Raw genomic sequence first — 21,569 nt, 5'->3', positions numbered from 1 at the left:
AGAGTTATAGATGTTAAATTAGCTTAGAAAATGATCAATGTGTTATTATTAATTTAAGAGTAATTTATATAGTTTTTGTTGGGAGGAGAGGGGTTATGAGTAATCTATTTTAAGATGGGGGGAGAGGAGGGGGTAAAGTGTTTGGTATAATATTTGAATGTGAATTTTTGCGGGGGGGGTTGGGGGGGTATAGCATTTGTATGAGATTTATATTGTGTGGAGGGGGGGTGAAAAGGGGGAAAATTTGTTTGTACAAAACTCTTTTAATAAAAAAAAAAAACTTGGTACGTCTTATACACTGGTGGGTCTTAATAGTCCTAAAAATACAGTATATGCCCTACTCTAGATGTTTTTTCAGTGCCCAATTACTGGGTCTACCCTGAGTCCACCCAGGGCACTGCTCCCCTCCTTCACAAGCTCATTTCCATTGTTGCAGCATACTAATATACTTGTGGTCAATAGAATATTGCTTCTCATTATCTGAGCATGGTATTATGGAACAAATATCTACCTGAAAGATTACATTAAGTGAAGAAAACATCCTTGCTTGTAATATATGATTTTTCACACTTATCACTGTATTATATTCTCATCCTATTATTCCTTTTCCCATGAAAAAAAATATTCTGAAATATTTAACCATTGCATTAAATCAATCCATTCTATATCTTCAGGGATCATTATATCACTATCTCCTAGGAGAGTGGTTCTCAACCTATGGGTCGGGACCCCTTTGGGGGTCAAACAACCCTTTCACAGGGGTCACCTAAGACTATTGGAAAACACATATTTTCGATGGTCTTAGGAATTGAGACACCAATTTTATGGTTGGAGGTCACCACAACATAAAGAACTGTATTAAAGGGTCGCAGCATTGGGAAGGATGAGAACCACTGTCCTAGGATCATGATGGCGAACCTATGGCACGCTTGCCACAGGTGGAACGTGGAGCCATTTGTCCGGGCACGCGAGGCAAAATGGTTTTAGCCCTCCAGAGCCTTCAGGAAAGCCTCCTGAAGGCCCCTAAAGGCTCCGGAGGTCTAAAACTGGCCCTATGAGCAAACCGAAGGTTCGTTCCCGAAGTTCCAGTTTGCCCAAACGGACGGTTTTTCACGCTCTGGAGCCTTCAGAGAAGCTCCTATAAAACCTCTGGAGCCTGGGGAGGGCAAAAAAGGCACACCAAAAATTGGGGGGAGCGCTGGTCAGGCACGCAGGCGTGCTGGGGTCATGTGCATAGCATTATGGGTGTGGCACACCTGCGTACCACCCTGTACTCCCCCTCCTTTTGGCACGGGAGCCACAAAAGTTTCGCATCACTGTCCTAGGACTACTGTGTTCAGTTACTATCACAGAACCAACACATCTTGTAGGGTGAAAAGTTCTACAGCTTGTTTTGGGATCTTCAGATGGAATAACGTAGGCTACCACTCAGTCCCAAAAGACCAAAATTACTACTCCTGCAACGAGAAAAATCACAAACAAAACCCATTCATACCACAACAACCACATCAGTTTTTGGTAATTTTTATTCTCAGTCAGTCTTCTCCAGAATCACATTCTACTCTTGAAGTTCTTCCACTGGTCCTTTTACACATGTGTAGTGGATTGTCCCCATCCCCCCCTTTGTCTTTAGTTTGAACTGCTGTTTCAGTGGTCAGCAGGACTTGGTAGAACCTGTCCCAGGCTTGGCTAAGTTTTGCCCCACCTCAGCTTTTTATCAGGACCCAAACACCAGGGTGGAACTTATGGACAGCAAATTAGAGTGGAGGCATTTGAGCTAGCAGTCCTTTGTTCCTGAGGTAAGGTGAAGAAGAAGACAGGCCAAGTATACAGTTCTTTACAAACATATCCTTAGCTTCCACATTGTGGAATCACCTCCACTCTGCCCAAAGGTGGTAATATCCCGTTTTGGGAAGGTTCAAATTGTGAGCAAGGCCAATGGTAAACATTCGCTTCATAGCATAAAAGAATTTTCATTCTATGGTACATTGCATTCCACAATACATGATATTCCTCCTAATTCCCACTAAATTGCCACTGCCCCCATGATTGATTGAAGCCCTTTTGCAGTAAAACAAGTCCCTTGGTTGCTGTATATAACTGCTATTATTCCATACCTAGGTATTATCTGTTCCAATACAATTTTGGTGACTACTAATGCAGTGGCCCTCATGGCTGGATAAGCTTCAGCTCATCCAGTCAAGTGAGCCACTCTCACCAATAAATATTTAAGTCTCCTCACTTGAAATAGTTCAGTAAAATCAACTTGAATGCATTGAAATGGTCTCACACTAAATGTCACTCTCCCTTTTCTTTATGTTGTAGAACTTGTTTATTAACTCTTTTACATACTGTACATTTGTCACATATTTGTTTAGGTGCTGTATACAATCCACAGCATCCATAAGCTTCCCAAAGCAAATCACATCATACCTTAGTCCCCCGATATAGTCTTCCCAAAATCAACATTTCCCTTCCATCAGGTACTACCCACATAGCTCCTCCAGTTTCTACTGCTCCTACTTTCTCTAACTCCTTCTTCTCAGAATATTAAATATTCAGTTTGTTCTGCCACTGCCATCCTGTCTTACAAGTCAGCTAAATCACTGCACACGAGCTTCAAAAGAATTCAAAGCTTCATTTAAGACGGAACTTTCTGGCTTCCTCCAAGATTCCTTCGCTTCCCTTCTACTACGTTTTCTTCCCATCTACAAACAAATTAACCTCTTTTCAGCAACACCATCCAATCGTCCTTCTAAATCTCCTCTTAAAACTGAGAGGGAAGCAACCTAAGATCAGTGGTTAAGGCTAAATCATTTTGTTCCATAAGCACATTCTCATATTTCAAAATCCTTGAATCTGTCAGCCACTGACTGGCATTTGTTGTTATTGTTGTTGTTCTTCTTCTTCAAGATGACAGCCTCAGCTTCCAGCACACGTGGTCCCATTCCCTGCCTTCCTGATGACAACACCAGCCTCACCAGCCATAAACCTCACTGCACGTCACTGCTTCCAAGCCAGCAAAATTATTGCCTCGAGCTTCAAAGGAATATTCAACTTGATTTAAGACATAATTTTCTAGCTTCCTCCAAGATTCCTTCGCTTCCCTTCTACCATGTTCTCTTCCCATCTACAAACAAATTAACCTCTTCTCAGCAACAACATCCAATCGTCCTTCTAAATCTCCTCTTAAAACTGAGAGGGATGCACCCTAAGATCAGTGGTTAATGCTAAATCATTTTGTTCCATAAGCACACTCTCATATTTCAAAATCCTTGAATCTGTCAGCCATCGACTAGCTGTTGTTGTTGTTGTTGTTGTTGTTGTTGTTGTTGAAGATCACCTTCACATGAAGTGGGGCACAAGGGCTCCTTCAGAAGTCAATCTTCTCCTTTCTCTCATTAACAATGCCATAGTCGCAGCCGCTTGAACACTGTCTGGTGACCCTTGAGAGAGTCTAACAGTTTAGACAAAAATGCCACTGGTTGCCTCTTTCCTCCCCACTTCTGGGATAAAACCTTCAAAGCCATTCCCTTATCTGTGTAACACTAGGATCTTCTTCTGATAGTTTTGCATACCAGTCTTTATTCAAAATAGCATAATTATCTATTCACAGCCTACAATATCCAGTCAATCCTAGAAATTTCCTCAACACTTTCTCCTTTTCAAAATCATTTCTTATATATATGTTTAATTAAGCATTTTAAACCTCAAAGATTTCCAGGAAAAAAAGCAAAATCAAAATTGTAACAGAATTGGGGGGGGAAAAGCAGTAAAAGACAAGACTAGGTATGGAATGTCACCCCTTTACCTCGGTGACAGGAGTCTCGGTGGTACAGTGGTTAGAGTGCAGTACTGCAGGCTACTTCTGCTGACTGCTGGCTGCCTGCAATTTGGCAGTTCAAATCCCACCAGGCTCAAGGTTGACTCAGCCTTCCCTCCTTCCAAGGTCAGTAAAATGAGGAGCCAGTTTATTGGGGGCAATATGCTGACTCTGCAACTGCTTAGAGACAGCTGTAAAGACACTGTGAAGTGGTATATAAGTCTAAATACTATTGATATTTAGCCCCCTTTTCTGGAGCTAGCTCAGTGCAAGTAAGCAGAGAGGGAGGAATGGTTAAAAGGGACAGAAAACTGCAGGGCCCCCCATTCCTGCCTCTCTCATCTTCCAGGACAAAAAGTCCATAACAGAGTTGGAAGGGATCTTGGAGGTCTTCTAGTCCAACCCCTTGCTTAGGCAGGAAATTCTACACCACTTCAGACAAACGATTATCCAGTCTTTTCTTTAAAACTTCCAGTGTTTGAGCATTTACAACTTCTGGAGGCAAGTTGTTTCACTGATTAATTGTTCTAACTGTCAGCAAATGGTCGCGCAGGCACGGCACGCTGTGAGCGCATGCGCAATTGGCCGGTCGCGTTATAAACGGTCATAGAATGAGGGTGGCCGGGTGGGCCAAACGAGCCACTGTACCGGTACGGTGGACGCTGCTCCTGTCTACTACCGGTACGCCCGTACCAGGCCGTACAGTCCAGAACCCAACAACTGTCCTGGTTCCAGTAATCTCCATTTTTTTTCTCTGGAAATCCATCCCTACTCCTACACCATTCAAAGCGTGTTCATCCCAAATTGTATAACTGAAAGATTTTCTTACATGACTAAAACAGTCGCTGTCGCTTTAAGGAAGAACTGGAACAGATTCAAACTGAGGACCTGATGTAGACGCTTTGCTTACGAAAAATCATTAAAGGAACAGGGAATAACCAGGAGTATTTAAAACAAATCATTGAGGTAGTCAAGCAGGAAGGGTTTCTTTTCTTCCATCAAACACAATGCTGGTTCTCATCTTCCAACAATGCCTTAAAATCCTCATCCTGCCCATCTATGTGCTTGCCTATTTTGGCTTATGGGATCCAATTTGCAAAAGAACTTTCCCACTTTTCATGACGCAGTTCAACAAAATCTACAATAAAGAATTGGGCAAAGAAAAGGAGAAGCTGTTCCAGAACATGCGGGAATTCACCGATGCCTCGGGAAAGCTCCACTTGCTAGAGATTGGCGTGGGCACCGGCCCCAACTTCAGTTTTATCCCCCCCAAACTTACGTGACCTGCTTGGACTACAACCCCAACTTTCAAAATTACCTCCTGAAAAGCATGGCTCAGAACACGCACCTCCAGTTCGAGAATTTTGTGGTCGCCTCCGCCGAGAACATGCCTTCGGTGTCAGACAACTCTGTGGACGTGGTGGTTTGCACGCTCGTTTTTTGCTCTGTGAAGAGCACCCAGGCTGCCTTGAAGGAGGTCCTGCGAGTGCTCAGACCGGTAAGTCAAAGGGCAAAGAGAGAAAGTTAATTCTGGGGTGTCCAGACAAATGAATAATGGGCACTAGGTAGGTGCACATGTACACTATGCAGGTGTGGATGGGAGCAAGGGCTTTAGATCCCACAAAAACAGCATCTCTCTGCTGCTCTTTATGCTGCTGATTTTCAGGCTTAACCTAAACCGGATCCCTTATTTATTTATTTTTATTTATTTATTTTGTACAAGCTAACAGGTATTAGTATAGACATGGACATTATCGCATGAGATTGGTACAAATAAATGGATATAAATGAGTATCACATGAACACATAAAATGTGCACATATCAAAGGGGACAGTAGGACAGGGACGGTAGGAATGCTGGTGCGCTTATGCACGCCCCCTTAGGGACCTCTTAGGAAACGTGTGAGGTGCACAGAGGACAATTTAAGGTTAAAGATATGGAGGTTTGAGGAACTAACAACAAAATCAGGTACAGCAGAGATGTCGACGCTTTTTGTACAGAGAAATGTAGCAGTCATTTCAATGGGTGAAATAGTTATTCTGCAGCATTATCTTCCAAATAGGAACTGTGGGATTGTTCCTAGCACCTGGAATGTGACTAAAATCCATATATTATTTTTTTAAATCTTTTGTGTTAAACAATGTTTAATGCAATGTGGCTTGGTGGGGGGGTTGTCATGTGACTGGGTGGGCGTGGCCAACTTTTTTCACTTTTTAAAGCATTTTTTTCCCTGCCAGTTCACCCAAACCGGCAGGGAAAAAATGCTTTTAAAAGGGGGGGGGGAGAGCTTCCAAGGATCGTGCAGCTCAGCTGTGAGCTACGCAATCTTTGGAAGCTCTTTTTTTTAGTTTTTATAGCATTTTTCACTGCCGGTTTGCCTGAAAAAAAGGGAAAAAACGCTTTAAGAAGCAGAAAAGTTTCAACTCCTGAAATATAAGAGAACAAGCTCTTTTTAATCAATGAAGATACAAAGTGTTATGGCACCAAATCCTGCAAAAAATATCCAATTCTAAACAAAACTCTATTCGTATCCAAAATTATTCTTATTGAGCGGAAACTTTCTACTCCATGTCCAAATTATTCCACTGAAATTACAATCTGACCCACAAACAGGGGAGTCTCCTTTTTTCCCCTTTGATCCCCACAATGGATAACATTATTCACAAGTAAGCCAAGGTAGGCTTGCTTCGTGCATCTTTTTTAGCAAGAGGGCTTATATATTTATGGAAGCCGCTTGTTCTCTGAGCAACCAGTGACAGAAGGAACAGTTCGGGGGCTTGGCGCAAACCTGTGCGAACCAGCTGAATACCACCTCTGGAAAGAGGATTATCAAGCATTACCATCTGGACATTACCATCTGGACATTACCAAATTAACATCTGGACATTAAAACTCTTGGTCCTCCATTGAGACTCTAGCCCTGCTGGCTATTAACTGTTAACTGTGTTTCATCAGCACCCTTACCCTATAGAGACTTTTAACATTCAACAATTTACTCGAGGTTAGACCTGCTCCACCTGCGAGAAGCCCCTTGGCTCTTTCAAGGGCCAGCCTTGATGACAGGTTTGTGAACCCCGAGAGGTGGAAGAAAAGGAAGCTGAGGGGCTTTTTATCAAAATGTTTTTTATTATTTTTAGGGGGTTCTGGGAAGGGGGGGGACAACAACGCCAGGAGGGAAGCCAGCGCCAGACGAACGGGTGAGTCCAGGAAGGAAGTGAGCGGGGTGAGGGGGGAGAGGGAACAAGTTATTCCAGCAGAGGGTTGTTTTATTACAACGGTTGCGGGGAGGGGAGGATGCGAGGACAAGAAAAGATCACATGGTCGGTTGGGAGACCGTGGCTGCTGGCTACGCCCGGTCGTTTGCACCAACCCCCACAACCTAGGTGGTCAGGAACTACAGAGCCAGGGCCTGAGGCTGATGCTCTGCAATGCAAGGTCCGTGACCAACAAGGCCCCCCTCATTAATGAGTTGATCTCAGAGGGGGAGCTGGACCTTGCAGGGATAACGGAGACCTGGTTGGGCCACGAGGGTGGTTTACCCCTCGTGGAAATGTGCCCACCGGGTTTCCGTGCATTCCATCAGCCTCGGGCCCTGGGTAAGGGTGGTGGGGTGGCGGTGGTTATATGGGACTGTCTAGAGCCGAGGGAGTTCACTGTTCCTCAGATACCCGGGTGTGAGTCACTAGGTATGAAATGGGGCCCAGGGAGGCAGTGGGGCCTGCTGATTGTATACTTGGCTCCTCGCTATACGTCAGCGGCCCTGCCCGAGCTCCTCGAGCTGGTCTCAGAGACGGCGGTTGAGATCCCCAAACTTTTGGTTATGGGGGATTTCAACCTGCCGTCGACGGGAGCAGCGTCTGAGGCGGCTCGGGAGTTCATGGCTTCCATGACAGCCATGGGCCTGACCCAATTAATTCAGGGCCCCACACACGAAGGTGGCCACACACTGGACCTTGTCTTTGTATCTGAGCAGTGGACGAGTGATCTGGGAATAGGGGATTTAGATATTACTCCCCTGTCATGGTCAGATCACTCATGTCTCCGGCTGGACTTCCCTGGCGCTACCCTCCACCGTGAGGAGGCGGAGCCAGTTTGTTCAAGCTGGTACCGCCCCAAGCACTTGATGGAACCGGATAGGTTCCAGGCGGAGCTTGGGCCACTACCTGTAGCCCTGACCCGCGCTCGGTCGGAGGACCTAGTCGACGCCTGGAATAGGGCGACGGCAGGGGCCTTGGGCCAGGTTGCGCCTTTGCGACCTCTCCTACGGCAACGACTCACCCGGGCTCCCTGGTACACTGAGGAGCTAAGGGTGATGAAGCGCCATAGGAGACGTCTAGAGAGCAGGTGGAGGTCCTCACGCTCCGAGTCTGACCGAACACAGGTAAGAGCCTATTTATGGACCTACCTTGTGGCATTGAGAGCGGCCAAACGTAGACATTGTGCCGCTCTCATTGCGTCTGTGAATAACCGCCCTGCCGCCCTGTTTAGGGTGACCCGCTCTCTCTTGTCGCAGGAGACGTGGGGGGCACCCTTGCAGGGAAGAGCAGAGGAGTTTGGGGAATATCTGCAAGACAAAGTCACTCAGATCCGGAGCGGATGGGCCCCCCTCAGTGGCCCGGACGAGCCGTCAACAGTGAGTCTTGTGAGTCCACTCTGGGAGGAGTTTGACTCTGTTGCCCCCGAGGATTTAGACGTGTTGCATGGACGGCTGCGACCCACCACATGTTCAATGGACCCGTGTCCCTCCTGGTTGGTACTGGCATCCTGGGAGGTGATGCGAGGCTGGCTCCTGGGCCTGGTGAACGCCTCATTGAGTGAGGGTTCCTTACCGACTGCCTTGAAAGAGGCGGTGGTGAGGCCCCTACTCAAGAGGCCTTCACTTGACCCAACGGAGCTAGCTAATTATCGTCCAGTCTCCAACCTCCCCTTTTTAGCGAAGGTTGTTGAGAATGTGGTGGCCCAGCAATTTCCACGTCGCCTTGATGAATTCGTATATCTAGACCCACGCCAGTCTGGCTTCCGACCCGGGCACAGCACAGAGACAGCCTTGGTCGCGTTGGTTGATGATCTCTGGAGGGCCAGAGATAGGGGTTGTTCCTCTATCCTGGTCCTATTAGACCTCTCAGCGGCTTTTGATACCATCGACCATGGTATCCTATTGCGCTGGCTGGAGGGGATGGGAGTCGGAGGCACCGTTTTATGGTGGTTCGGCTCCTACCTCTCCGGCCGGATGCAATGTGTGTTGACTGGGGGGCAGAGGTCGACCCTGAGGCCACTCTCTTGTGGGGTGCTGCAAGGGTCGGTCCTCTCGCCCCTTTTGTTCAACGCATATGTGAAGCCGCTGGGTGAGATCATCCGTGGCTTTGGGGTTGAGTACCATCTGTACGCTGACGATACTCAGTTGTACATCTCAACCCCAGGCCACCCCAACGAGGCTGTTGATGTGATGTCCCGGTGTTTGGAAGCCGTCGGGGTCTGGATGGGGGACAACAGACTCAAACTCAACCCCTCCAAGACCGAGTGGCTGTGGCTACCGGCACCTCGGTTCAGCCAGTTAACTCCATCACTGGCCATAGGGGGCGAACAATTGCCCCCTGTGGAACGGGCGTGCAATTTGGGCGTCCTCCTAGATGCCCGGCTGTCAATGGATGACCATGTGGCAGCCGTGGCAAGGGGGGCGTTCCACCAGGTTCGCCTGGTGCGCCAATTGCGCCCCCTTCTGGACCAGGATGCCCTACGCACGGTCACTCATGCACTGGTGACGTCTCCAAGACCGAGTGGCTGTGGCTACCGGCACCTCGGTTCAGCCAGTTAACTCCATCACTGGCCATAGGGGGCGAACAATTGCCCCCTGTGGAACGGGCGCGCAATTTGGGCGTCCTCCTAGATGCCCGGCTGTCAATGGATGACCATGTGGCAGCCGTGGCAAGGGGGGCGTTCCACCAGGTTCGCCTGGTGCGCCAATTGCGCCCCCTTCTGGACCGGGATGCCCTACGCACGGTCACTCGTGCACTGGTGACGTCTCGCCTGGACTACTGTAACGCTCTCTACATGGGGCTCCCCTTGGGACGCGCCTGAAGACTGCAGCTAGTTCAGAACGCAGCCGCGCGGGTAGTCATGGGGAGTACCAGGTACTCCCATGTAACACCTCTCCTGCGCGAGCTGCACTGGCTGCCTGTGGTCTTTCAGGTGCGTTTCAAGGTTTTGGTTACCATCTTTAAAGCGCTCCATGGCACAGGGCCTAATTACTTGCGGGATCGCATCCTCCCACACACATCCCTGCGGCCAATTCGCTCTCACAGGGAGGGGCTTCTCCTGGTGCCGTCCACTAGGCAATGCCAACGGGCGACACCGAGGAGTAGGGCCTTCTCTGTGATGGGCCCAACCCTCTGGAATGACCTCCCCCCCGACATTAGAACCACTACTGACCTCCGCTCCTTCCGACAGAAATTGAAGACTCACCTGTTCTGACTGGCTGGTCTGGCATAATTATAATGTTTTCCTCCTGGCATACACACTTTTATTGGTTTTTAGAGGGATTGTCTCTTTTAAATTTAATTTTACAGGATATTGGGATTTCAAATTTTGTATATCCTGATTTATTTATTCAGCTGTACAGTTTGGCATATCTTTTATCCTCCTCACATATCTATTTATTTAATAATTTTAACTTGTTGTATTTTTGCTACGGACTGTACACCGCCCCGAGTCCCTTTTGGGAGAGGGGGCGGTCTATAAGCGCTAATAAATAATAAATAAATAATAATAATAGCAGCAATCCTGGCAAGAAGTTCAAGAATGAATCACAAAGCTCACAATGTTCCAATGTCCTGGGGGTTGGGTGGTTTTTCCCAGGAAAATATTGCATGCCAGAAGTTCCACCTTTCATATAAACCAAGTCACAATTCAGGCATATTGCTATTTGAGAGCAATAGTTCTAAGCAAGATGTAATTCACAATATGCCACCCTTGAAATTTGGTACTTCTGCTTTGAGTCATTGGCACATACAGAACTGTGTCCTGACCAGAGTGATCTGAAGTCTTTGGTGAGATCTGGCTGTTGAGAATCAAAAAAGGTCAGCAACTTAATTGCAAGATACTATAGGCAAGGATTTATTGGGTTTCTACGGCATGACAAGATTTGGTGGTATCACATAACATCTTTCTTTAACACAACAAAAGTAGAATGGATGAGAGAAGATCTAGAAAGGGGATTCTCAAGGTGATATGGTATCTAATGTTATGCATAAAGTTAAGGCACAACTTTCTATTACCGTATTTTTCGGAGTATAAGATGCACCTTTTCCTCCGCTAAAAGAGGGTGAAAATTTGGGTGTATCTTATACACTGAGTGTAGTGTATCCCCCACCCACTGGCCTCAACCTTTTTGCCTCTGCCTTCCAGCAATTTACCTCTTTGCAGCAAATGGGGGCTTGCGGAGGCTTCAATAATCTATAGCCGTGATGGCGAACCTATGGCACGCGTGCCACAAGTGGCACGCGGAGCCATTTGTCAGGGCATGCACGCGCTGGCCAGCTGAGTTCACCTTTTTAAAAGCTATTTTTCGCCTTCCCCAGGCTCCAGAGGCTTTATAGGAGCCTGGGGAGGGCGAAAAGAGCCTCCCACGTCCCCGCCCCCCCCCCGGAGGCTTCAGGGACCGTCCCTGAAGCCTTCGGAATGCTTAAAACCACCCTCCGAGCAAACCGGAAGTTCCGGGTTGCTCAGAGGGTGGTTTTAAGCGTTCCGAAGGCTTCAGGGACTGTCCGAGGCTTCCCTGATGCCTTCGGAGCACTTAAAACGACCCTCCGAGCAACCAGGAAGTCACTTCCGGTTTGCTCGGAGGGTCGTTTTAAGCACTCCGAGGGCTTCAGGGACCATCCGAGGCTTCCCTGATGCCTTCGGAGCGCTTAAAACGATCCTCCGAAGGCATCAGGGAAGCTCAGACGGTCCCTGAAGCCTTCGGAGCGCTTAAAACCACCATCCGAGCAAACAGGAAGTGACTTCCGGTTTGCTCGGAGGCTGGTTTTAAGCACTCCGAAGGCATCAGGGAAGCCTCGGACGGTCCCTGAAGCCTTCGGAGTGCTTAAAACGACCCTCCGAGCAACCAGGAAGTCACTTCCGGTTTGCTTGGAGGGTCGTTTTAAGCACTCCGAGGGCTTCAGGGACCATCCGAGGCTTCCCTGATGCCTTCGGAGTGCTTAAAACGATCCTCCGAAGGCATCAGGGAAGCCTCAGACGGTCCCTGAAGCCTTCGGAGCGCTTAAAACCACCATCCGAGCAAACCGGAAGTGACTTCCGGTTTGCTCGGAGGCTGGTTTTAAGCACTCCGAAGGCATCAGGGAAGCCTCGGACGGTCCCTGAAGCCTTCGGAGTGCTTAAAACGACCCTCCGAGCAAACCGGAAGTCACTTCTGGTTTGCTCGGAGGGTGGTTGTAAGCGCTCCGAAGGCTTCAGGGACCATCCGAGGCTTCCTTGATGCCTTCGGAGCGCTTAAAACGACCCTCCGAGCAACCCGGAAGTCACTTCCAGTTTGCTCGGAGGGTGGTTTTAAGCACTCCGAAGGCTTCAGGGAAGCCTCTGGACAGTCCCTGAAGCCTCCGGAGGGCCTCCGGGGCATCGGGGGAGGCTCTTTTCGCCCTCCCCAGGCTCCTATAAAGCCCCTGGAGCATGGGGAGGGCAAAAAAAATGTAAAAATGGGGGGGGGTCCACGCGTTTTGCGTGCATGCGCACTGGTGGGGTCGCGTGTTGCATTAAGGGTGCGGCACGCCCACACTCGACCCCCCTGCGCTCCCCCCTCTTGTGTCACACGAGCCAAAAAAGGTTCGCCATCACTGATCTATAGCAATCCCTGCAGCCTGTACAGTTGATGATCGGGAGAAACTGAAAGTGAAACTAGCTGTTTGCTCCAGGTGGCAAATTGCTGGGAGGCAGAGGCAGATATTTTCCCCTTGTTTTCCTCCCCAAAATCTAGGTGCATCTTATACTTCGGAGTATCATATACTCTGAAAAATACAGTACTTTTTATTTCCACAGAGGGTGAAGTGAATGAGTCTTCCCTGCCCAGCTAATAGTTATATTTAGCAATTCAGCTTTCAAACGAACATCATCCAGTACTTTTTTCTTGCTGCAAAATGGATAAAAATCCCAATACATTGTCAAAATCTTGTTCCCAACATTTATTATTTATATTTCCAATTGTCACTTTTGGGGAACAAATTCAAAGCACACGTGAGCAGAATGCAAAGGGATGAGCTACTCCATAGTTTTGGATATATTTTTCTTGCATCTATTAACTCCAAATGTGTTTTTTCCTAGAGTTTATTAAATTTATATGCTATCCAGTTCATGGCTCAAGGTGATTCTGGACATATAAATAAGCTCCAAGGTTTATTTAAAACTGTAGTTAACAATACAGCAATTTATTCATTTATAGAATTTAATGCTGTCCATCTTGAAATTCAAATTGACTGGGTGGTTTTAAAATGTATTTAAAACTTTAATACACAAATTTATAAAATCTATAAGCCGCCCATCTCAATATTCAAGATGACTCTGGGTGGCTTTAAACTTTGTTTAAAACTTTAATTAACAATAATGTTGTTGTTAGTTGCAAAGTCGTGTTTGACCCATCATGATTCCATGGACAACGTTCCTCCAGACCTTCCTGTTCTCTTCCATCCATTTAAGCAAGACCTATGCATTAGGGTACTGGAGACTAAAACATACAGGAACTGGGCATGGCTAGTCTAGGGAAGAGAAGGACCATGGGAGACACGATAGCAATGTTCCAATGTTTGAAGGGCTGCCACACAGAGGAGGGGGTCAAGCTATTTTCCAAAGCACCTTAAGGCCAGACAAGGAATAATGGATGGAAACTCATCAAGGAGAGATTCAACCTAAAAATAAGGAGGAATTTTCTGACATGAGAACTATCAACCAATGAAAAAGGAAGTTCCCTTCGGAGGTTGTAGGGATTCATCTGAGACTTTTGAGAAGAGATTGGACTGCCAATTGTCAGAAATGTTGTAGGGTCTTCTGCTTCAGCGGGGGTGGAGGGTATTGGATTAGGTGACCTACAAGGTCTCTTCCAACTCTGGTAATCTGTTAAAGAAAAATTAGACAATGTTTAGACAAAAGGCAGATGAGTCCCCAGAAGCACTGGGGACATGGCAAACTTCCCTAGTTTCTTATACTGGAAATATGTGCTTTCAGAGAGGCAAGTTTCTGTGAATTTAACATTACAATAAATCAAGAGCTAGAACGTCTGGATGTGCTTCTTGTCTGGATTATCTTGCAAAGCTTATTTTTATGATATAAAAAAGCATATATATATATATATGTTTTCTGAGGTTTTCGCGGGTGTTTGTATGTATGTCTTTGGTTGTTCGGGTTTTCTCCCGCGTAGAATTGGAAGTATCTTCACGACGTTTTGATGAAGTCTCATTCATCATCTTCAGGCTGCTGCTTCCGGCTTGGTGCTTCTGGCTTGGTGCTTCCAGGAGCAATGTGAGATCTCAGCCGGTTCCTCTTTTTAACTGCCAGTGGGGGTTTGTGCTGATTGGGTGGGAGCTTGGCTGCATTCTGATTGGGTGGAGGTGTATTCTGATTGGTAGGGGCCTTGGCTGTGCTCTGATTGGATGGGAGTTTGGCTGTGCTCTGATTGGATGGGGACGTGTTCTGTTTGGGTGGGGGCCTGGTTGTGCTTGTGTTAGTCTGAGTTGCAGAGAGATTTGAGCTGGTGAGCTGCGTTACTGTTGTTTGGCTTCGCGTTTGTGGTCGTGCCACATCTCCGTGGTGGGCAACAGTTTGCTTCATGTATGGATTGGAGGGGTTTAAAGTGGCTAATAATGCAGCTGTGGTCTGGCTTCTGGTTTGTGGTCGGGCTTCTGGTTTGTGGTCATTATCGGTGTGGGTTTGGGCTTGCTTTTTGCGTGGATGTGTGATAGTGATATCCTGTGTGGTTTTCGTGAGTGTGGGTCTGGTATCATTCTTAGTGTTAGGGACTCGTTTGTCAGTGAGGGCGGGTTTCCAAATGGCTGGTAGGCGGGAGGTATCATCTCGTTTATTCATGCTGTGTGGTCGTTTTTCTATCTCAATAGCTTCTCTGATTATTCTGTTGTTAAAGTGTTCAATTTTGGCAATAGTTCTGGTCTTTTTAAAGTCTATATCATGTCCTGTGGCTTTGAGGTGTTGGACCAGGGAAGAAGTTGGTTCCTCCTTTCTGACTGAGTTTTTGTGTTCTTCAATGCGTGCCTTTATTCTTCTGTTGGTTTGTCCGATGTATGTGATGGGGCAGGTGGTGCATGGGATTTCATATACTCCTTGATTTTCTAACTCTATTTTGTCTTTGGGGTTTCTCAGGATAGTGGATATTTTTCGGTTTGTGTAGAATGCTGTCTTGATGTTGTGTTTGTGGAGGATCTTGCTGATTCTGTCTGTGGTGCCTTTTATGTATGGGAGGAGGGCTTTGCCGTTTTCTTGTTCACTGTCTTGGATTTTAGTGGGGTTTTCTTTTTGGATTAGGTTAGTGATATTGTTTCTTTGGAATCCGTTGGATGTTAGTACGTTGGTGAGAGTGTGTAGTTCGGTTTTGAGGTGTTGTTCGTCAGCTAAGCGTTTTGTTCTGGAGATGAGTGTCTTGGCTACAGAGTTGATCTGTGCTGGGTGGTGGTGTGAGAGTGCGTGCAAATAGCGGTTTGTGTGTGTTTTCTTCTGGTAGATGGTGTGTCCTAGGGATCCATCGGATTTCTTATAAACTAAGACATCCAGGAAGGGGAGTTGGTTATTGGCTTCTGTTTCCATGGTGAACTGTATTTTGGGGTGTAGGCTGTTGAGGTGTGGGAGGAAGTTGTCCAGTTTATCTTTCCCGTGTGGCCAGATTATGAAGGTGTCGTCTACGTATCTGAGCCAGAGTTTGGGTTTGTGATCGGATTTTTCTAGAGCTTGGGTTTCAAAGTGTTCCATGTAGAGGTTAGCAATGACAGGTGAGAGGGGTGATCCCATGGGTGCTCCTTCTGTTTGTTTGTATTTTTGTCCGTTATAGATGAAGTATGTGTTGGATAGGCAGTGGTTGGTCAGATCTAGGATATGTTTGGGGGGGTTGTATTTGTTTTGGATAGCTGTCAAGGCTTCTTTGATTGGTACTTGGGTGAAGAGTGATACAACATCGAAGCTCACGAGTAGGTCGCTGGGCTGTAAGTTTTGTTTCTTTATGATCTCTATGAAGATCACACGTAAAAAACTCATTCCAGTTCGTAGAGATCATAAAGAAACAAAACTTACAGCCCAGCGACCTACTCGTGAGCTTCGATGTTGTATCACTCTTCACCCAAGTACCAATCAAAGAAGCTTTGACAGCTATCCAAAACAAATACAACCCCCCCAAACATATCCTAGATCTGACCAACCACTGCCTATCCAACACATACTTCATCTATAACGGACAAAAATACAAACAAACAGAAGGAGCACCCATGGGATCACCCCTCTCACCTGTCATTGCTAACCTCTACATGGAACACTTTGAAACCCAAGCTCTAGAAAAATCCGATCACAAACCCAAACTCTGGCTCAGATACGTAGACGACACCTTCATAATCTGGCCACACGGGAAAGATAAACTGGACAACTTCCTCCCACACCTCAACAGCCTACACCCCAAAATACAGTTCACCATGGAAACAGAAGCCAATAACCAACTCCCCTTCCTGGATGTCTTAGTTTATAAGAAATCCGATGGATCCCTAGGACACACCATCTACCAGAAGAAAACACACACAAACCGCTATTTGCACGCACTCTCACACCACCACCCAGCACAGATCAACTCTGTAGCCAAGACACTCATCTCCAGAACAAAACGCTTAGCTGACGAACAACACCTCAAAACCGAACTACACACTCTCACCAACGTACTAACATCCAACGGATTCCAAAGAAACAATATCACTAACCTAATCCAAAAAGAAAACCCCACTAAAATCCAAGACAGTGAACAAGAAAACGGCAAAGCCCTCCTCCCATACATAAAAGGCACCACAGACAGAATCAGCAAGATCCTCCACAAACACAACATCAAGACAGCATTCTACACAAACCGAAAAATATCCACCATCCTGAGAAACCCCAAAGACAAAATAGAGTTAGAAAATCAAGGAGTATATGAAATCCCATGCACCACCTGCCCCACCACATACATCGGACAAACCAACAGAAGAATAAAGGCACGCATTGAAGAACACAAAAACTCAGTCAGAAAGGAGGAACCAACTTCTTCCCTGGTCCAACACCTCAAAGCCACAGGACATGATATAGACTTTAAAAAGACCAGAACTATTGCCAAAATTGAACACTTTAACAACAGAATAATCAGAGAAGCTATTGAGATAGAAAAACGACCACACAGCATGAATAAACGAGATGATACCTCCCGCCTACCAGCCATTTGGAAACCCGCCCTCACTGACAAACGAGTCCCTAACACTAAGAATGATACCAGACCCACACTCACGAAAACCACACAGGATATCACTATCACACATCCACGCAAAAAGCAAGCCCAAACCCACACCGATAATGACCACAAACCAGAAGCCCGACCACAAACCAGAAGCCAGACCACAGCTGCATTATTAGCCACTTTAAACCCCTCCAATCCATACGTGAAGCAAACTGTTGCCCACCACGGAGATGTGGCACGACCACAAACGCGAAGCCAAACAACAGTAACGCAGCTCACCAGCTCAAATCTCTCTGCAACTCAGACTAACACAGTGCTTCTCAATTATTTTCTGTCATGCCCCCCCTAGGAAGAAGAAAACATTTCGCGCCCCCCCCCCCGCGCGCGACTGTAAATAGTATAATTTGTCTATAAAATTGTTATAAGTACACCTCTGCATAACATAGCACACCGGTCTTTCCTCGTCTCCCACCGTAGTCACATGCTTTCTTTCCTCTTTCCCTCTTGCTTGTCTATCCTTCCTTCCACCCTCCCTTCCTCCTTCCCTTCCTTCCTGCCTCCCTTCCAGTTCCCTCCTTCCTCTTTCACCCTGCCTGCCTGCCTTCTTTCCTCTTTCCCTATCCTCCTATCCTTCCTTTCTCCCTCCCTCCTTCCCTGCCTCCCTTCCAGTTCCATTCTTCCCTCCTTCCTTCTGCCTCCTTCCTGCCTGCTTGCCTTCTTTCCTCTTTCCCTCTTGCTTGTCTATCCTTCCTTCCACCCTTCCTTCCTCCTTCCCTTCCTTCCTGCCTCCCTTCCAGTTCCCTCCTTCCTCTTTCACCCTGCCTGCCTGCCTTCTTTCCTCTTTCCCTATCCTCCTATCCTTCCTTTCTCCCTCCCTCCTTCCCTGCCTCCCTTCCAGTTCCATTCTTCCCTCCTTCCTTCTGCCTCCTTCCTGCCTGCCTGCCTTCTTTCCTCTTTCCCTATCCTCCTATCCTTCCTTTCTCCCTCCCTCCTTCCCTGCCTCCCTTCCAGTTCCATTCTTCCCTCCTTCCTTCTGCCTCCTTCCTGCCTGCTTGCCTTCTTTCCTATTTCCCTCTTGCTTGTCTATCCTTACTCCCTCCTCCCTTTCTTCCCTCCCTCCCTGCCAGCAGCTCCTCCAGCATCCCAGCTGGAAGCAGCAGCACACCAGGGGCGAAGGGGTGGCGGTGGCAAGATCGGGCGACCGCCGCCCCTTTGTCCCTTCCCCAACAGCGGCTGTTGCGCTTCCGCTTCCAGACGGAATGCTTGCGGGTGAGCTGCTGGCGGGGAGGCGAGCTACCTGCATAAAGACGCCGCCGAGGGCATGGCAGAATATATCCCGGCTTGAAGTGGCAGCGCTGGGGACTGCTCAGAGACTCATCAGAGCCGCGGGCTGGAGCTGTGCAAAAAGTCTGCTTGGGCCGGGGGGGGGGGAAGGGAGGGAAGCCTGGGACAGCCATGCTTCCCTCCCTCCCACCCCCGCCCGAGCAGGCTTCTTGCACAGCCCCAGCCTGCGGCTCCAATGAAAATCCACAGTCCGAAGTGCTGCCACTTCCAGGCGGGATATATTATGCCTCGCCCACGCCGCCGCCGTTGCACCGATGGAAAGGGAGCCTTCACGCCCCCCTTTACGGAGCCTCGCGCCCCCCCAGGGGGGCGCGCCCCACTATTTGAGAACCGCTGGACTAACACAAGCACAACCAGGCCCCCACCCAAACAGAACACGCCCCCATCCAATCAGAGCACAGCCAAACTCCCATCCAATCAGAGCACTGCCAAGGCCCCTACCAATCAGAATACACCTCCACCCAATCAGAATGCAGCCAAGCTCCCACCCAATCAGCACAAACCCCCACTGGCAGTTAAAAAGAGGAACCGGCTGAGATCTCACATTGCTCCTGGAAGCACCAAGCCAGAAGCACCAAGCCGGAAGCAGCAGCCTGAAGATGATGAATGAGACTTCATCGAAACGTCGTGAAGATACTTCCAATTCTACACGGGAGAAAACCCGAACAACCAAAGACTAATTTAATATATATATATTAACTTGCCACCAAAATCTCCACTATAATGTTTAAAAAACAAAAAAGGAAAAATAACACCATGCACCAGCTTGCTGCTGGAGGTGGCTGATGGGATAAGGCCTCATCCCCATCCTGTCCATCTCTTAGCCCTTTTAGTTTCAGTTTTAGTAAAATATAGTACAGTTTTTAATAATATTTTAATCTATGTAATTTTACTATTTTAATTACTTTTTATTTGTTTCATAACTTGTAAGCAACTCAAAATCATCTCGTAAGGGAGATGGGTGGCATAAAAATGTAATAAATACACAGTGATGCTTACAACGTTGCAAACCCTTATGGATTTATATATATAATATTATTTTACTTTTTCCAGGGTGGTGCATTCTATTTCATGGAACATGTAGCAGCTAGCAGATCGAACTGGACCTCCTTCTTGCAACAAGTCTGTAACCCTACTTGGAGATATTTGACAGACGGATGCTCCTTGTTAAAAGAGACCTGGAAGGATTTGGAGAATGCTGGGTTTTCTAAACTGTACTTGCAACACTTCACAGCCTCGTTGTACCTAAGTATGGTTAGTCCCCATGTTTATGGATATGCTGTGAAGTAATTTAAGAGAAAGTATCTTTCTCTTAAAATCAGATTTTTGACTTTAAGGAATTAAGAGTAACAATGCATACGCTACAATAAGAAAAGTGTTTTCTCTATTCTATACAATTTGGAGTGGAGAAAGGCTGCTAAAAGTTCAGGCTGCACTAAACCTAAATCAGGGATGTCAAACTCAAAGCCCAGGGGCTGGATCCGGCCCATGGACTGCTTAGATCTGGCCTGGAAACAGCGAAGGACTGGCCTGTACTGCCTTCGCCAGCAAAAATGGAGCTTGGGAGGGCCACCCATGGCCTCCTCAAACTCCATTTTCTTTGGCAGAGGGTTGCAGGAGGCTCGGAAGCCTGTTTTTGCTGGCAGAGCGCTCAAGCCACCACAGGAGCCCTCGACATGAGTGACGTCGAGCTGGCCATGCCCCCCTGGCCACCACCCCCTCCTGCCCCCCCAACAAACACAACCCTGATGTGGCCTCAATGAAATTAAGTTTTACACCTCTGACCTAAATGGGTACCTTGGATCAGATTTGGAGGGAGGACAAATAATTGGTAAAATCAATATAAATGAATATTAATATAAAATAATTAATATAAAATATAAAAGAAAAGAAAAACAATCCTACTAGCAAAAGACCATGTGAGGGTGAAAAAAGCCTACCTCCATTTTGCTGTGGCATCATTCAGTCCACCATGTCAGCTTCCCGGGAAGGAAAGCTAGAGGAGGCCTGTGTTTGAGTATCACTCGCAACCTGTGTGGAGTTCTCTAAGAACAAACTGGGGATGGACAAAGCTCTAACTTAAGCACTAGCAGAGCAGGGAATCTTGGTTAAATAAAACTTCAGGCAGAAGGCTTTGTTGGCCTTTAGGAGAGGCCTACGCAGAAAGATTTTTCTCTGCTTCTTATCCCCTATAGTTGTAGAGCGGGTAAAACTCTGCATGCGTTGTATGGAATTAGACTGAAAGCTAAAAATGTAGACACTGATAATGTATCAAGGCTTGCTAACTGCTGAATTGTGTATTTCTTTGTTTTACTTATGCTTTACTTGTGCTTTTTTCAATAAAAAAAGGTTTGGGGTTTTGTTGTTGTTGTTGTTGTTCTCTGGTGAACTTTGTCTCATGACTTTTTCTGAATATGGCAAATGCAAATATCAAATCTCGTGGTTCTGGGGTATATTGTGGGTTGTGTAACTGACCCTTGAAAAAGGATATGTACTATACACAAGCTAAAGATTACTTACAGCTACAATTTTCTCTTAAATATGTTTGGGAAGCTTTTGAAGTTTTCTTTAAGTTCCTCTTCTGTTTTTCCTGTCTCTCTGAGAATCGTAGATCCAATGACACCATTAAATAAACAGAACATGGCCCATTCTACTTGATCTAATTACTTGCATAGGGAGTATACTTTATACTATTTATGTTATTTGTATTTTTTGTCATGGATTGCACCATTGAGGATAAAACCAATTTCGTTGTATACATGATCTACAATGAAACTAAAGGCTATACTATCTAGTCAACAGGCAGAAGAAAGGATGTCCTGCAAAAAAAACAAATTGGCCCTGTTCCATATTGCATCCAGAAGTCTATTGGGAGTCAGTGCAGGTTTTCTAATGCACAAAATTATACATACCAAGGGAAGTGTCTGAGGATATAACAAGCA

At 46.8% G+C, this 21,569-nt stretch overlaps 1 protein-coding gene across 1 annotated transcript; it reads left to right on the top strand.

Moving 5' to 3' along the window:
• Nucleotides 1-4,816: 4,816 nt before the first annotated feature.
• Nucleotides 4,817-19,917, top strand: LOC309385102 (thiol S-methyltransferase TMT1A-like; the record flags this gene model as incomplete). Its single annotated transcript, XM_081939201.1, is given in 3 exon segments — nucleotides 4,817-5,076; nucleotides 5,082-5,321; nucleotides 19,681-19,917. Coding segments are annotated over 3 exon segments (723 nt in total). The 5' UTR covers nucleotides 4,817-4,830.
• Between the last annotated feature and the right edge of the window lie 1,652 nt (nucleotides 19,918-21,569).

The sequence above is a fragment of the Natrix helvetica genome (genome assembly GCF_964273705.1).
Source record: "Natrix helvetica genome assembly, chromosome: 1".
Classification (NCBI taxonomy): Eukaryota; Metazoa; Chordata; class Lepidosauria; order Squamata; family Natricidae; genus Natrix; species Natrix helvetica.
Note: the sequence above shows the minus strand (reverse complement) of the source record. Positions and strands in the feature narration are given on the sequence as shown.